This window comes from Thunnus maccoyii, chromosome 5, assembly GCF_910596095.1.
Source record: "Thunnus maccoyii chromosome 5, fThuMac1.1, whole genome shotgun sequence".
NCBI lineage: Eukaryota > Metazoa > Chordata > Actinopteri > Scombriformes > Scombridae > Thunnus > Thunnus maccoyii.
The window spans coordinates 8,704,997-8,723,611 of record NC_056537.1 but is presented as its reverse complement, the minus strand read 5'-3'; the positions used below and the strand labels follow the sequence as shown (position 1 = coordinate 8,723,611).

Below are 18,615 nucleotides of genomic sequence, written 5' to 3'. Positions count from 1 at the left end.
TAATCAAAAAGACGCAGTGATTTTAAATTAACGTCACATCCTTCCTTCTTTCCTTCCTTTACAATCTCTTGATATCGTTCAACATATTTAGCAACAACAAACAAGTAAAGGTTTAGTGCATCTATATATTCGGGACAAGCTTAGAGATTCACCCTGCGTTACAACTGTGGTCATGAAGGAGGTAAAAGCATCATCAGGGTTGGCTCAATTCACTGTGGTCATTCATTCAGGTCGGACTATAAAGAGTAATAGTTATTCACAGGTAGGCTGATGAGCATTCACTCTCAAATATTTGATTAAAGATTGCCTATAAAAACTATGACAACAAGAAAATCCACTTCATGATTGATTGAAATCACATCGACCCTGCTATCAACTGGAATATTTTGCAGAAGTTTGCACCATATTGAAATAATCTAGTTGAAATATTGTATCAACATATTGGACTGGAGTGTTCTACTTGGCTAAAGTGGTCACCGAAAAAACAAACCACCCGTGATTATCATGATGCACAGGTAAAACTCTCTAATACTTGTAGTTCAGGGATCATTTCTCTTAGTATGTGATGTCACGTATTGATGAATCAGTACAAACAACAAAACATACAAAGTCTGAAAATATTTGGCTTCAAATACTCAGAAATACAGACAAGTTCTTACTTTGTTCCCTAAAATACTGAAAATCTGAATGCAGCATTTTGTTTGTATAAATGTACGAGACGTGGACGTGTTAAATGATTCGAACTGTGTAAGAATGCAACAAGCAGCGTTAATGAATTTTCAATTATGCAGAACTCGTCGTGCTTCATGGGATGGATCTACATTAGTTAGCGGCCCTTCTTGTTTTCTCATGTTTTTTTCTTTTTTTTAATCTTTATGACTCACTACTTTGAAGAAAAGTTTCCAGACCGTAGACATGCGCTGGTAACTGTTAAAAACAGTAATACTCCCAGTAATAGGCCCTTTCCTCCCAGTATTACTGCTCTAAATCAAACATGCACAGGCATCTCAGGATTACACTATAAGCTCTCAACTGCTGATATACTAACAATGTTTTTTTTTCAAAGTTGAGTTTAAAAAGGTGGGTATTCACTTGTTCAAGCTAAACTTAAAACGATAGAACATGTATTGACACCGTTGACCCCGAGGGGGGAGGGGGGAGAGGGGAGGGGGGACGACGACAATGACGACCGCGGGCTCATAAAACAGACATGCTCACCAACATGGTCGATGTACAGAGCAGTGAGTGGTGATGTTCTGCACCAGTGTAAACATACGTATTTCCTCCACCACCTTGCTTCAGTGCTGTTTGAAGAAATCACAGCTGATGTTTGTTTTATTAACTTCAGACTGGAACATAAGAACATACAGCTGAAGAATAAAAAGTTAAAATGTCCAGAACGCTGAACGGCAACCAATAAAAAACTCTGATTACAAACTGCACATGAACGATATTTTTTTCTTAATTTCATAAAATGTAGCTTTTCTCAAGCTTTCGATCATATCACATGATCTTCATCAGCAGATAGAGAGAAATGTAAATGTTCTAATTTCATTTTCCCTCTGAGCACTTTTTCCAACCATTTTAGCTCTTATTATTAATATTGACCTTGGAAACAGCAGTTGAGAAAACATTCTCACCACAAGGTCCATTTAGTAGCTTTTGATTCATATCACATGATCTTCATCAGCAGATGGGAGTTCGCCCAACTGCTGTGGAGTTGTAGATGTTTTATATTTCCATATTTTTCTGGGCACTTTAAGGGCTTCACTTTGAACTCCAGAACCACTAAATTTACCTTTTGGTGAGATTGTTTTCTAAATGCTGTTTCCAAAGTCAAGAATGAAAAACACTTGATCTTAAACTATCAGGTTCTTCATCAGGAATCTCATCAGGATCAAGTGATTGAAACAGTGTCATGTGCACTTAATCATTAATATTATTTATATTGGGTGCCGTTCAGTGTTGCAGACATTCTTTACTTTTTTGCTGGACCACAACAGCAGGACCAGCCCTATAAACGCACAAGTCTGTCCCTGAATGAGTGACTGACTGAGTGATGAAGTTACACCATTGGTCGGCCGTCTAGCATTTCATACACAGTCAACCCATATACTAGGTTTTGACCTAGTCTTCTTATTCTTAGCACCTGACAAGAATTTGGGGTGTGCACCCTTTTCCTATGTTTTTTTTCTATAAGTTGTACTTGCACCACTACAGGTAAAAAAAGACGTTTTTTTAATAGGTTTAAACCTATTAAAATCCAGCAGCGATGGATTCCTGCTGGATTTTAAACTTAGAGAAAACTGCTGCTGGCGTGGAGGGGTGACGGCAGTCCGCAGGTCGAGTTTCAGTTGTTGGGGGGGAGCAGCGGGCACAGACGGGCATCGACTCTCTGTGTCTGAAAGCTCATTTTAAATACTACCAACTAAAGTGCGCAGCGATCATCAGGCTCAATCCATAAAGCAGGGCAGACCTTGCCGAGTCAAACCGGAGAAGAAACAAAGGGGTAGTATGAGCGTTCACACACAGCCACAGACTCACAACTACAGGAGACAGCAGGCTCGAAACATGCTCATCCCTGACTGGGAGGTGATGTGCAGGGAGACGCTCTCATTGGCCGAGACAAACAGGACGGTGCCCCGCCTCAGGGTGATGTCGGAGAGCGCGGCGGCCGAGGTTGCGGAGGCGTCGCCTTCGATGACCAGGAGGATGCTGGCGCTGTCGACTGGCGCCACAGTGTACTGCTTCACTGAGGCTGGGACCTGGAGGAAATACGGGACAGGACAAAGGTGATTTTCAGTTTGCAAATTTGTAGGACATTCCTGATAAATGACAGGACACGCCTAAATCCCTGATACCCCCTAGATTGTATAATTGTGAATGGATTTTATTTAACTTTAATGATTTTTTTTTTATATATATATAGTTTAAAATGTTTAAATCAATGAGTTGCACTCAATCTATCAAAGGCACCTGTTGCCATCTATTCAGAAGTATCACAAATACTCTTATCACTATTGATACCTGATCAATATGCTATGTTACACCTCCATGTTTGTACAGTAGCCCAGAACAGACTAACCAAACACTGGCTCTAGAGAGGCCCTTTAGCGTTTTTTGCAAGTTTTGCAGCCATAGTAGCTTTAAAGGGGAGGGGTATTCCCTTGGTTGCGATCTGCAACTTCACCACTAGATGCCACTAAACCCTACACACTGGTCCTTTAATAACAAAGGTTGATTTTATAGTCAGCTTAAGATGGAGACATTTCTTTTATAATTTAGAGGAATTTCTCTTTTCAAACATGAAACAATAGCAGAAGAGCCTCACTTTCTATTAGAATGTGACGATGCTAGAAGATTCCTTATACTTCAGACATTTTAGTTTCTTTTTTTGCCTATTTCTGACACACTGGCCATTTTCTGAATGTAAATTTGTAATAAAATATGAATAAATAATACAAATTAAAGGTTTCAATATGGAAAAACTACATTGGTCATTATTAAATACATATACTGAACTGTTGTACGTCTTGAAGTGTAAATTTGTCATCCACTCAGCTGAGGTTTACTACCTGTATCCTCATGACACTGAAGTCTGGCACCGGGGGGTCGTACAGGGACACGCAGGGGTCCGAAGCGTCCTGAACACACGGGAAAATTTTGGAGCTGGCGGGGGCAGGGCTGTAGTTCAGCATCTCGCACAGCGTGTTTACGTCGATGTATTTCGGTGTCAGGCCGGCTCTCACCGTGTTGTCTGAGCAGGCCATACACTCGATACAGTCTACAAGGATGGACGAACAGACAAAAGGAAAGGTTTTAAATAAGCAGAGTGAGCAGTCAACGCTCCTTCAAATGGAAAAATCAATTCTTAAATTACAATATTAGATACCATCAGCCTGTGATGTTAAATGAATTCCAAGGACTATTTCTTTCCCTTCACTCGCCTCATACATTTATATCACTTAGTGATTTCCCAGAATAACTTTAAACAACTTCCAGAGGACGGATGTGAACTTACACTCAGCTGTGAGTTGCATTTGTGGCTGAGTAAAGGAACAGTTACAGCAAAAGACAAGCAAGACTGCATTTCTTTTTAGATAGTTCTGGATCAAGTAGCAGCTTTTTGTGAAACCATCACTACATGTATGTGTTAAGTCCTTCCTAAAATCTTTGAATTGAACAGCTATTTTCAATCTAATTATTTACTAAATCAGGTTGCCCCATTTAAACTGAAGAGATGTCTTAGCTCATAAGTAAAGACTTTAGTAATGTGTAAATCAATTGCTAGGAAACATTTTTGGCGCTGTCTAGTCAAAAAGCAATCAACTATGTAAACAGGAAGTCATTGTAGCATCTCAAGATGAACAGAACTTCTAAATGGAGGCCAAAAAATATATTAAACTTAACTGCATTAATGAGCAACTAATCTGTACGTAAGAACCAGACTGTGTGGTGCAACCTATTTTAATTTAGGGGTGTGTAAATCTCCAGTTAATAAGCACTTACTAGCCTAGTTTAAACTTAGCTGTTTAAACTTCACAGTACAGCTGATGCAACCAGCTCCATCGATAATGCAGTGTCCTGAAATAAGCACTTATTTGTTTCTATGGCGCTGTCGGTTGATTTTAAATCCCTGAAAAAGATGTCACTCAACATTTTATACTGTGCTGGAAACATGTTGTGACTGTGAAAAAAACATTTAATTTTCTAATAATAGATACAAAATTCAAACTAAAACAAAATGTTTCTTTTCTATCTGGGTTGTTAATATTTCACCTGCTTCTTCTCTGTCATACAGGAACGCTGCAGAGACGCAATAATGTAGGAATTCAGGCACATTGTACTCATATGCACCCTATCATCACATTTCATTCATTCAAGTCAGTGTGGAAAGAGCCAGTGTGCTACCATCTCATGAATGTAAACAAAAAGCACCTACTGACCTCCATAGAGGTAAGCATGAGGCTCATTGGCTCCCAGGAACATGGCCTGGCCTGGTTCCAGGACCATGTAGTTGAGGAAGTAGATGGAGAAGCAGCCGATGTCTCCGGGGTACTGAGAGTGGAGGCGCAGCAACAAATCACCATTGCTGCTTGATGTGTCCTTCCCTGCTGCACCTACATGAGTAATACACATCCACAGGTATGAATATGTCAGTAAAGCAGAATAACTAACTTGTCCTTTTTTTAGATGTGTTTTAAAGCAGTCTATTTGTAACTTTGGCGCCTCCCGGTGGTAGTATGACAGTGCAGAGTTTATTAGACTGAAAGCATAGACTTATATAAAGACTCACATATAAATGGTATCAATAGGGACTATAATTCAATATGTTTCAGTGAGTATGCTTATTTTATTGATTTTACTCTTTTTTAAAATGTTAAAGTCATTCAGCTTTATCACCAGCAGTTGTCTCTTGTAAATCTGTGAGGATGCTGCAAATAAAAAACCCATTTCAGGGGTTCGTTATTTTACTTTTTAATATACAGAGGCCCCTCTCTGTAAAATATCTGCCAAGTTATCAACTGGAAATTATTTATGTCTCAGTAAGTGTCCCAAATCGCATTTCTTTAGTGCAACATAATCATTTTGGTGGATGACTTCTTGAAATGGTGGAAAGTTCACTTTCTAACACACTGACATCAGATACCAGGTTGTTGACTATGATCAAATAAAAGATTAGTTCCACATATTGAGCAATCATCTCATGGTAAAATGTCAGTAAGTAACAAAGTTTAAGCAAATGATGAATTCCTTTTTACAAATTACAAAAATGTTTCAATTAAAAAAAAGTTTTCTTAAGTTTTACTCTAATAAATAGTATCTAAACACAAGCAGCCCTATATGAATTTTGGGAAAAAAAACATGATATACTGTAAATCAGAGACTGATTTTCTGGTGCGATCGAAGAATAACTAAAGCAGACTATAAATCTGACACACTTTCAGAGCCAGCTTTTAGTATTTGACAGTTTTTGACACTACTGTACAGACACATTTTGCTTGGTACCAAAAAAGTACTTGAGTTTGATAACCAGCACTATTTGCAGTAAAACCACAGTAGATCATGCAACAAAGAAAAGCTGAAGCTTAAATGTTACACAATAAGACTGTGAATCTAGAGGGAGACACTTTTATACTGAATATGTATTACAGGTATCATGCAGTGTTTTAACTATAATTGCTGATTCTTAATTAAAAAGCAAGAATTTCACATTTGTTTTCTGCTTTTAGAAGCTTTAAGGATTAGCCTCCTCTATGTGTCCTCACCCTCTTCAGTGACTCTCTTCACCAGCATGTTGAGCTGGTCCACGAACACCTTCTTCTCGCAGTTCATCATCCTGGTGAAGCACTTCTTCAACGCCTGGCTGGTGCGGACTGCATCTCCAACGCTGCTTCTCAGTTCCTCTGCTGCCTCATTGCCCACCAGAGCATGAAACTCTGGGACAGCTGATAGATGCAGACACATGGTATGACTTTATCTTTCGCAAAACATTTAGCATTCAAAGTATTTTATCTCACATCCTACCCATTATATAATATACAGTACTGTCTGGGTTTAATCAGCTTATTTTCCCTGTTCCTCCAGTCGCTGCCCAATCCAAAATCCTCTAATGCCCCTGTGGGACTTTGCGACTCACATTTAAGGAATCCCAGGATCTCCTCCACTGTTCTGAAGCCACAGAGGCCCTGGAAGCGGGTGAGAGCGATGGCCATCTCTGGTTTGTGGTTGTTGTCTGGATAGTGCTCCGGAAACTGAGCATGGAGTCGAGCAGCTAATTCCTGACCAAACCATAATGAGACAAGAGGAAGAGGTTTACTAAAGAGGGCAGGCAGAGAGCATGAAGACTAAACTCTTTATACACAAGGTTAATGGTTATACTTTCCAAAATCAACTATGTTTATATGATTGATAATTGATAAAAGCTGCTGAAACACACCATCACCCATCATTTCATTGGCCTCAGTGCTAAAGGAAAAATTTTGATTTATTTTTTCCATACACATAGAAAATAATGACATGTTGTAGAAGGACAGGATTAAACTTTAAACTGAATCATTCAACAACTGGTTGAATTGTGGATTTTCAACAATAGATTTCAAAAACGGGAAAAAAAAGGTAGAGGTGACATTTCAACACAATGTAATAAGAGGGAATGAGCTTCTCATTTTTATCAATCATGCTTAACATTACATAAAATGATGGTGATTAATGTTGTGTAAAGTAAAGGGGAACTCCAATGATTTACTATTGCACTTCCATAAAGTTGGGGGACTTGCGAGAGACTTGCAGAGCCTGAAATATCTTGGCTCAAACGTTCTGTTACAAATTTGTAGTCTCCAAGTCCAAAGTGAGATTAATTAAGTGACGCCACTTCAGTCCATTTCTTGGCTTGACAAAACAAGAATAACAGAAGACTTCGTCATCTAAAAACAATGGAGTGGCTCTTAATTTCCTCAGCACACAACCATCTCTCTCTTAAAAAAAGACATCATATCTTCTCTCTAGTCTGGAAAACAACCACACATAACTTTGAAGTTAACATTTACTTTGTAAGAATGATGTCAACAATTTGTGGGAACTCACTAAAGCTTGTGAGTAGTGAAGTGTATCACAATGAATACTCAGTAACTGACACCTATATTCTGAATATACTAACAGCAAGCAAATGTAAGGTGGTGCTTTGTTTTTTAATATTAACTGTCTCTAACAAACACTAGCATAACACGATGACACTACTGTCATCTGCTAAACAATGTCCTAATTCAGAATACTGAGTCAGCCTACTGATAAACAGGTGGTATCCAGAATTTGAACAGTGCGTAGGTGTGTATGTTTGTGTACTCACCCTGGTGGGGTGGGCCTGTATGGACAAGGCTGTATTGACAGAGAGGACTTTGAAGAGGAAAGGCAGCTGACCCTGGAAGGTGTCTTTGACCTTGGAGCCCAGACAGGCAGGGAAGTGGGCGATCCACTGGCCCAGCGTGGTCTGTGCGATCCTGTTGTCTTTAATCTGGGAGTCACCTTTTGGATGGGCGCCCATCCACAGCTGGAGGAGACAGCAGAGACAACATCATGTTCAGATAGACACTCACTCTTTTTGCATTTGTGATGGCGAGGTTATTGGGTCAAAATCTTCAAAACAATGGAAAAATAGGAGTGTGAAACCATTTCCCATTCCTCAACATATGTACCAGTGATGAGTGCTGGATCCCATTTCAAAGTATTATACATTTTAAAAGATATACAACCCAGAAATGCCAACATGTTCTCACTCCCAACTCCTCACATACTGAAGCTTGGTCAGGATCCCGTGGCATCACTTCTTAACGCACTGGGCACCCCTTTAGCATCATTTTTCAATGTGCAGTATCACAGCAGTGATAAAAGTAATTATATTTTATGGTGCGACAACGCGATGGTTAAGGTTTGGTTAGGTTTAGGCACAAAAACCACTTGGTTAGGGTTAAGGAAAGATCATGGTTTGGGTTAAAATAAAAAATAAAATAAAAACGGCGAGGTGGTCTCGAACTGTGCTCTCTGCTGATTTCCAACTTTCTGCAGACAATGTTGCAAGCCATCCACCAACCCCTCCACCTCCTAATAAGAAAGTCAGCTTATATAGATGTCATGTGAAGTACATCACTTCAGAAATGTTAATATGCTACATATTACAGGTGTTGAAATGTAGATATTCAACGCATCTGTGGTTTACAGAAACGTACAATGCCAATGTTTCATTCTGGCGACCAGGCTGAAATTTGTCACCTTATATAGACATCATCGGTCTCATGGCATCTATTTCAGACGTTGTGGGAGTTCAACAAGTCTTTTGGCTTACCCTGCACCATGAAAAATGATTGGAAAATGTTGGATTGAGTCACAGTTCTTTCTGAGAGAAAGGCAGTTTATCTTATCTCTGGATAAGAGGATTAAATGAAGGATACTGTCTCTACTGCTACCAAGGGACTCAAACCTGAAATCTTTTTGTCCGTCTGATGGTCCATCTCTACTGTGTGTCCAGGCTTTCACCCACAAACTCATATTATCACTGATTTGTTATTTTTATAATCACATAACATAATTATATTTGTGCATTCACACTGACTTCACCCAACATTTACATTAACATGTTTGTGACGGCCCCAGAGCCTGTTGCCTTTGGTCCTGTGGTTTGTGTCTGTGTGTTGCAGGTCCTTGGATGGGTGGAGCTGAGGTGCCATTTGAGTACTAACTGCAAACACCTGGCCGGTGCCCCAGAGCTTACTTAAGTCTGCCTGCCCTGATTCCAGTTCTCTGATCCCTTCCTCACTTACAAAGCCTTGGTTGTTTTTGCGTTTCCCTTTTTGGTTTTGTTTTACACTGACAACATGCACCTCACATTAGACAACACATTCATACACTTTCAAACATCATTGATACTGACTTTCACACCTCATTGCAGTTATTATTGATATCTACTTTTATGAATTTCAGTTCGTTGCTGCTGAGTTTGGCGTGTGTCTCCTTCTTTTGCTTTGAACCAGTCATAACAATGTTACAGACATGCTAAACGATATATGTCACATGTAAGTTTAAAGGAGCCATGAAAAACTCACTTTTTCAGTGCTTGTATGTATTTGGGTCTCTGATGCGCCTACTAACACGCAAGCTGTGAAGTAAGACCACCCAGTCAGTTTGGTGTGAGCTGGCTTTCTCTGTACTCATGTGATTCAACAAGCTATTCAGATTTGATGCCCCTTCTTACGTCACATGGGACGAACTTAAACTAAACGAAGCTAAGCTAAGGGAAAAAAATTTGCACGTATCGCAAGGCTGGACTCGCTGCTGCTGTCTTCTGGAGGAATAAACACCTGATTCTGCTCTCATTTGGATCAGTTTACTGGCAGGAGGAGTTTGTTTTTTAAACTTTTGGGATTAAGTGGATTTACCTTCCATCTCACTTCTCAACCTAACTGGAGCTAACACCGGAGTCACCCACCACCTCGGCCGCTGTCATCAATAATAAACATCTTAAATGCCGGTGAGTTTATATAATTTTAAAGTTACATAGTATGTTAATATCTATGTGTATAAACAATAACCTCGCTGCTGTATTTCTGCCTTTAGATGATGTTATTTTGAGCGTGGATGGAGCTACTACAATGTTAGCATAGCCCTAATCAATCCGAACAGAAAACAAGCATTTTAAAAGTTGTTTGCTTGTTGTCATGCGGACAGACCTGACAAAGGATGAATTCAGGCTTTTTACAAATTGGCATCATGATGTAGTTATTTCAGCATCCTTTTAATCCGTTTATTGCAATTAAATCAAAACAAAATCTAAATTTATTTACACTCAAACTGGCTGTTCTGACCAGAGCTGTATAGACAGGATGAGAAGGCAGCTGTGGTGCTTGATCATTGTGGGATTTTGAAGCTTGTAAAAGACATTTTTATCAAGACCCCAGAGAACTGAGTTAACTTGTGGAAAAGAGGTATAATATGGCCCCTTTAAGCATCCACACCACCCTCTGACACATATAACTATGAAAGTAAATATGACCAACCCTGGCATGTGACATTATCTGGCTGGTGGTACGTGAAAATGTCACCACTGCCACAACTTGAACTAATGACCTTCATGACAATCCTTGCAGAGCTGCTGTAGCTAAATAAAGAAAGACTTGTGAATGACATGACATACAAAGGACTTGCTTACTTTTTTTTCTTTTAATTAAATGAAAAGTCATCCAATTACAGTGACCAAATTTTAGCCAAAAACCTTTTTCACATGTTTTATATGTAATATATCCAGGGATGATGATTTTCTCTGCACAACCCAACCATGTATCCTATGTTGGGACCCAAGTGTTAAACCACCATCTCTGAAAAACAGGGGTGTCACGCAAGGATATGTCTATTTATTTTTAATGAGTACCTTCCCTGTAATAATCTTCTGCTGACAGTAGACTGTCTTACCTCAGCATAAGGTTTGCCAACCTCTATGACAGCTAGTGGGTCTCCACCAATCACCAGTTTCGCCACCTCGCTGTCCAGACCAACCTTCCCCCACGCATAATTCTGCACGGCACAGGTCAGGGGAAACACTAAAGAAGCAGAAACATTAGTGTGTTATTTTACTTTTTAAACAAAATGCTAACACAGCCCTGAATAAAGTATATTCCTAGGTAGGGCTGCAACTGACGATTATTTTCTGTATGGATTAATCTTTGGATTATTTTCGCAATAAATCGATTAGTTCTTTAGATTATAAAATGTCAGAATATGGTGAATAATGTCGATCACTGTTTCCAAAAGCCTAAGGTGACGTCCCAACCAACACAAAGATATTCAGTTTATAATTACAGAGCAGTGGTTCTCAAACTTTTTCATGTTAAGAACCCCAAAACTGACACAAATTAGCCTAGTCCACGGACCCCCATTTGATAATATTTTGTCCCAGGGTCCCCCATCTGATAAGATTTTTGCTTTTAGATGTTTTATAACAGAAAGTGTATGAAACCCATGACCAAATTAGTCATACATTCTGTCATTCTGATAAATATGGATGGAATTATAGTGGAAATAAATGATTCTCCTTATCGCTGGGGTCCCCCTGAAACCCCCTCAAGGACCCCACTTTGAGAACCACTGTCGTAGAGGACTAAAGAAACTAGAAAATATTAACATTTGAGATGTTTCAATCTGAGAATTATGATATTTCTTAATTAAATTATGATTAATCAACTATCAAAATCATTGGCAATTAATTTAATAGATGACAACTAATCAATTCGTCGTTGCAGCTCTATTCCTAGGACATCTAATCCCTACCCAAATGTAAAAACCATCACATGATTAGTGACTCTTCCTGCCTCTTGGTGCATTTGGTATCCCTGACAAAGTCTGTGCATCTATTACTGATTGCCTACTGTATCAAATGGTTACACCACATATGAAAAAAGGGCAGGAAAACCAAACATGCACAATAATCCATACAGTTTGGACAACAATAACCTGGTTTGTGAGCTATATGGCCATGTTTGTAGTCCAATAAGGTGTTACATATGCTAGTAGGGATTAAAAAAACAACAACCCAAAAACAAATCCAGGCTGCCTAAATATGCCCTCATTATAAATCATTGAAGCAGGGGAGACAGATTTGCTGGGGATACATTATCTGGCAGAACACCGGCCAGCTGACTTTGCAACGTCCCTTATAAGAAACACATACAGTAAGCAGGTTTACAGTTGCGAGGCACTGACTCTGTTGGCCAGTTTGAATAAAATATATACTCTTCGCGGACATGGTAGTAGATTATATTATACATTCTATCTGTAACCAAAAGGCCGAGCTACCTACTTGTTATTTCACTGTTTTGCTAACAGCGCTGCCAACAGTATCTGCTTCCCATACAACGAACACAACGCCGGGGCTGTAACGTTAGTTAATGAAGATGTGGATGCTCGTTATAACAACTAGCCGTCTTGTTCAGTGTCGTGATATTTGCTCCTGTGTCATATTATGTAACTAAACGTCTGCAGCGTTGGCTAGCTAAACATTCATCGGTAAAACAAATGATTTGAAACAGTTATGAAGGAGAAAATCTCACTCACCTCTCACTTCCTCCATGGCTGCAACGTCTACTGTCAGACCGCTGGTGACGTCATGAGTCGCCTACAGGCGCCTGGTTGCTTGTTGACGCTTTCGCGCGACGTTTTTCAATGCGTGCTTCGGCGAAAGGTTTCAGTCGTCTCCATGGTAACCAGACGTTATCCTCCATATCATCCCGACTGGTTTATAACCATATAGTATCCTTCTGACAGCATGTTTTCTGGACTACAATCTCCATGGGGAAGTTAGTAACACTACCCAATCACATTTCGCGACAAAATATGACGGTGTCCGCCACATAAAATTCTCCAGGTGAGCGACATAAAAGGAAATTGTCGAGCGACACTTTTTTTCTGTCGAAAATACATAATTTTTGTCGAGCGACACTTATCAAATATGTCGAGCGACCTACCACAAATTAGCCTTAGATGACTTCATGTCTGTTGGACGTAACTGAACTTTAATTTGCACATGACTCTGCAAAATGTTTACTGAATATTTATTTACTGACTTGCCTGAAACTGGACTTGTAAAAAAAATTTTCTCAGCTTTTTACATTTCATTTTATTGATATAAATCTAACACTAAAATTAACATTTAAAATTGACATTTCATGCACTTTTACAATAAAGAACCTGTAGGTAATGTTCTACTCTGTTTAAACCAACTATCTGCTGTAAGGTTTTCAAACGTTTGTTGATTAATATCTTTAATTCATCTCAAAAGGTTTTACTTGTCTTATTTTTCATTCAACTCCTAAACTCATGGCTGTCTGCAGTGACGGGGAGTAATTTCACTAAATGAAAATAAACTAGTAGTTTAACTAGCCTACATTTTGCAGTAGCTTGCTAGTAGTTCAACTAAATTCAAATTGGCATAGTGATTCAGTCACTTTTTGACATTTTGAGGTGGAGTTAACTACTGGAAGTACAATTCTGGCTAGAGGCTACTAGAAAAGAAGGGAGTTACTCATTTCGCTAATTTAAAAGAAGAACAGTTTTAGCCTATTAGTCAAGCTCAGCAGCCAGTGACACTTTGGTTTTCTTTTAAAAACCTGAATTCGCTTTGGTATGTCTGAGCAACGACCACAAATTAGCCAACCAACCTCAAATGCATTTTTTCCTTTTTTTGTTCACTAGAAGGGCACTCATACAGAACCTCCAGGTCAACTCATTACAACAGCTTCATAGGACACTGCATTACATCCTCTTCATTTTAAGGGCACATCATATTTTCTTGTTTTGGGGGGTTCTTTACAGGGCACAATCACATTTTCTTCCACTGAAAGGGCACCATGAGAGCACCTCATTCCAGATTGTCACATATAGAGGCTTTCTATAGGTCATTTTATCCTGATGTACCCATAAGTAGACAGTCATTACAGAACTTTGGTATGTTTTCTCTTTTGTGGGGTCACCTTAGACGGCACTTTCGCAGTATTTTTTTGTCCTGCAGTTGCCCCCCTGCCCCCCTCCTGAGTCCACCAGTGTTGAAAGCACATTTGAAGGGGATCTTTTAATAGCCAGTATGAACAGGAGGAACGATTACAGTGAAGAAAACCTCTTTCAGTGTTCATATGGACACCTGACTGTTGTTTTATTACGCACTTGAAAAATTCAACACACATTATAGTGATATTATGCTTGATAAATGCAGTAAAGGTTCATTTGAAGTTGGTTTTATTGCTTTTAATACAGAAAAAAGGGGTCATTAAACCTTCAGTGCGGGACTTTTACACATAAATGAATATCTGTTACAATACACCCTTTCCAAACGATTTCACATAATGCTGATTAAGTCTATCACCACCAGGTAAATCTCTCTGCATTTCACAGTATATGGAGTTTTTAAATCTCATGTCGGGTGGGACATTCCCACGCTGGCTGTTTGGCTGTTAATCGTGCAGCTCCTCTAGACTTTCCAAGTGTTTGCCTCTGTGTACCTGTCATTCGGGGTGCACATGAGAGCGTTCTGCATGCTTGTGTCAAGTAATTGCAGCCGAGCGCCGAACTTTACTCTCACTGCCAGAAGGGGTAGACAGAAGTCCAAGTGCCCATGCACAGACCTGAGAGACTAAAGTGGGGCCTGTCGGATGATGGAAGTGACTTGGTGAGGAGCATTTTTATCCTATGTTTTGAAGAAAAATATGTGTAGCCTAATATCTGGAGTGTATATTAAAAATGCCACACAATGAACTCAAATTAGCAAAAAGCCTCAGTTCCACCTCTTTGCCCGTTTTGGATTAGCCGGGAGCTAGGCGGAGTCAAGCTTCCAAGATGGTGACGGCTAGAGCCGCCCTCTTTGAGCTTCAAAACCGCTCTTCCCCCCTCAAGTCAGTATCCCAAGGAGATCACCGACATACTATCGACCCACCCGTAATAGCACTAATCACAATTACTCAAAAAAAGAAAGAGAAAATACACAACCCTTGTCCTGGATCCGTTGCTTGTCCCACTTATCCTCAGCAACCCCGGCACTTGAGAAGCAAATTAAGAAGACAGGCACAGCAACAACAGCTGAATGAGACAGTAGAACAGGGCAGTATATTAAGCTCAGGTCAACACAGAGGACCACACAACAACATGTTAGCAATAATGTTGTCTGTTCCTTTAATATGCCTACTAATATAGCCCCACCTTAAATGTCACTCCAAGCTGAAGTCAAAACTTGGCAGTCCAGCCCACTTGGCCTCAGGTGACCTCAGCGATTAATGAACCAAGTGATATCAATGACCTTAATAACGACCCCACAGTGGTTAATACCTGCGACTCCCAGCCAGTCAGTTAGAACTAATGATGCCCATTGGATGAGAGGCAAAACATCTTCAAGTATCTTCAACCACGTCCAGTTTCCCTCAATTCAACCCTCCTCAGACAATGATGACCTGCATGACTGAGAATCTTCACAGACTTCATACATTGACAGTTACTGTGGGTATTAAGATTAAAGCATAATACAACCTAATCATGTACAATACATCTGTCTAGTTTGCAAATGTGGCATAAAGACCACTGTGTCTTGCAGCAACATGTAGATGTTTGTATCTGACTACCAGTTTGTTAAAAGAAAAAAGCATCTTCATAGAGGCTGATCAAATGCATGGGTATAAAATACCAATTACAATAATTCAGTGCATTTGGTGGCATATCAATTAATATATGAAATAACTGTGAATTAATATTCATTAAGTGTTCACTAATCACATAAAGTAACAGTGACTTGATCATTTGTTAATGGTGAGCAAAAGGAATTCATGATACATTCTGCATTAATTCATGCATTAAATGATCATGACAGGCTTTAGTTAAGCATTACTTTGTTCCCACTTTGTTAATAAAGCGTTATCATTATTTTATTTTATTTTATTTTATTATCCTGCCCTGTGTTCATTTGCACAAATTGTAGACACAAGTTATGGTTAGTTACAGTATTACAGTGATTTAGCCTTTTATATGCGGTAAAAATGCGACACCATTCAAATTCATGCTTTTTTTGGGTCCATTCATATGTGAGCAGCTTTCTGCCTAAATTTAACTGAAAACAATGTAATTCATTTGCTTTTCTTTTTTTTCAAGTACTATTGTACAAATCGAGAGGTTTATGTGAAAACCTTCAAAAGTCACCTGTCGCCTAGCAACCATTGTTGTGCTCCACTTTTCAAAAACAATATTGTTCTTGCTATCAGATGAATATTTTATAATATTTTTGTTATAATACGTTATTCATCATATGAGTGCTTTAAACATTTAAGAGTGATATGACCTGGCTCAGATGGCCACAACACAATAGAGACACACCATAGTAAACATTTAACAAAAGATATTTATTAAAACTAAATTAAACCAAATTAAGCCAAATTAAAGTTGCAACTAAATGTTTAGAGTATGAGGTGTGGCAATCAGTGTTATCAGTGTGAGGTGTGATGCATGAGTGGAGAGAGAGAGAGAGAGAGTGTGTTGTCTGTCATGGGCTACTTTTGGAGACAAATTTCAGACTGATGACCAGTTGGGGTCAAAAGCTGTGTCCCCAGTTGGGAAAAAGTTGATTTTTGGGTCAGTGGTTATGGTTAAGTCTTCAGGAAATAAATGTAAGTCTATGTAATGTCCCCAAAAGTGACCATGTTCTGATGTGTGTGTGTGTGTGTGTGTTCCAGGTATTCCTCACGTTGTGGGGACGTTAATCTGTTTACACAGTCATGTTGTGGGGACTTGCCTCCCTTATGGGGACAAAAAGCAAGTCCCCTTAATGTAAAATCATAAATTTTTAGGGTGAAGACTTGGTTTAAAGTTAAGGTTAGTTTAGGGTTATGTTGAGGTTAGAGTTAGGCATGTGGTGGTTATGGTTACGGTTAGGATAAGACTCCAGGAAATGAATGTAAGTCAATGTAATGTCCTGTGAAGTGATGGAAACACTACTGTGTGTGTGTGTGTGTGTGTGTGTGTGTGTATGTATGGTGTCAGGTGCATGAAAGTAGAGCAAATAACTACAGTAATCTAACTCAAGGGGGGAGCAAAGAGCTGCAAGCAGCAGCAGTGAGGTAATCAGAGGAGAGAGAGAATTTCAATTCAGTTCAATTCAATTTTATTTATATAGTGGCAAATCACAGCAAAAGTCATCTCAGGGCACTTTTCACATGGAGCAGGTCTAGACCGAGCACTTGGCGACAGTAGTAAGGAAAAACTCCCCTTTAACGGGAAGAAACTTCAAGCAGAACCTGGCTCTGGGCAGGCGGCCATCTGCTTTGACTGGTTGGGTTGAGAGAGAGAGAAGAGGGTGGGGTGGGGGGGGGGGGGGGGACACACAGAAGCAGAACAGCAGCAGCAGCAACAACAACAACAATGGATACATGACTAGCAGCAACAAACAGAGAAGCTGCTAGGTGGCCAGACTTTATCGCCTGGGAACACCTGCACCAGGTGTTCCAGGTTTTTACACCAACTAGTCAGCTTCAGGACCAAGAGAGACTCCAGAACACCAGATCAAACCCCAGATGACACCAGGGGTCACCACAAAGAAGAACCTTTCACACTCAGGATTGAAATATTTTCATTTAAGTTACATTACTGAACTGAAATCCAACAGGTTGTGCTTATTGCGTCTATTTTGTTTTTCAATACAAAACTTTATTTAACAAAATAATTGTACCTGTTACATCAGGCACGAAAGAAGTACACAATACAGGACAACAACATGATAACCACAGAAAATAGTATATAAATATTAAAAAAGGGATGAAAATAAAATAAATCAATGCAATGAGACAAATAAATATTCAAATTAAGTTGAAAATTAAAAATTATAAGAATATATTTTCTCAAATCTTTAAAAAATGAAATAAGGGAAGACATTACAAAAAGGGCAATTAATTTGACCCCAGGGGGCTTAATCAAATATAATTCTGTAATATTCTAAGAACCTGTTAAGCATTGAGTTAAACTCAATCAAAAAAAGAGGGAAAGAGGGTCGGGAACCTAAAAACTTCTGTTTCTAAGTAAAGAATTTTATTAATAAAAAAGTTACCAACATAGTTTATAGGTTTGTTACTCTTATTGTCGTAGTAACACATTATATTTTCAGGATTAAAACAGCGAGTAACATTAGTAGTATTGAAAGCATGAGAATTTAAATCAGACCCAAATTTCATTGTTATTTTACATTGATTGATTGATTGATTGATTGATTGATTGATTGATTGATGTTATTTTTTGGATTAACAGACACAAAAAACAAACATTCAAGGGATTACATGTTAAAGTGAAAACAGTTGTTTCCAACATGGTCCCAAGATGTTAAAAGACAAAGAAAAATAAAGAAACATAAAGAAGAAGAACAACAACATGAACATGAACAACATGAAAAAACAAGCATCATTTAACCCAAAAACACATCACCACAATTTAAAAAATAAAAAATAATAACTCCCACATCACAGCTAAAGTATCATTGTCACTCTTGATTTCATTATAAATCTGTGACCCTGTTCTATAAATAAATCCTAACCTGACTTCTATAAACCC

The 18,615-nt window shown here is 39.0% G+C and overlaps 2 protein-coding genes across 3 annotated transcripts in view; one reads left to right on the top strand and one right to left on the bottom strand.

Annotated features, from left to right (window-relative positions):
- Positions 1-1,461: 1,461 nt before the first annotated feature.
- Positions 1,462-12,903, bottom strand: mpi (mannose phosphate isomerase). Of its 2 annotated transcripts, none has more exons than XM_042411470.1 (8): positions 12,601-12,903; positions 10,963-11,090; positions 7,850-8,050; positions 6,641-6,782; positions 6,270-6,449; positions 4,947-5,120; positions 3,576-3,784; positions 1,462-2,765 (listed from the first exon to the last, which is right to left on the bottom strand). In XM_042411470.1, exons 1-8 carry the CDS (start codon positions 12,614-12,616, stop codon positions 2,547-2,549), a joined length of 1,269 nt encoding a protein of 422 aa, XP_042267404.1. In that variant the 5' UTR covers positions 12,617-12,903; the 3' UTR covers positions 1,462-2,546. The 2 variants fall into 2 exon arrangements, with proteins under 2 accessions (XP_042267404.1, XP_042267405.1); XM_042411471.1 differs by lacking the exon at positions 12,601-12,903 and adding an exon at positions 12,347-12,562.
- The window catches only part of scamp2 (secretory carrier membrane protein 2), a 25,576-nt gene continuing 16,069 nt past the window's right edge, over positions 9,109-18,615 (top strand). Inside the window, exon 1 of the mRNA XM_042411474.1 lies at positions 9,109-10,024. Within this exon, the coding sequence (XP_042267408.1) occupies positions 10,019-10,024 (6 nt within the window). The 5' untranslated portion in view covers positions 9,109-10,018. The remainder of the gene's footprint in view (positions 10,025-18,615) is intronic.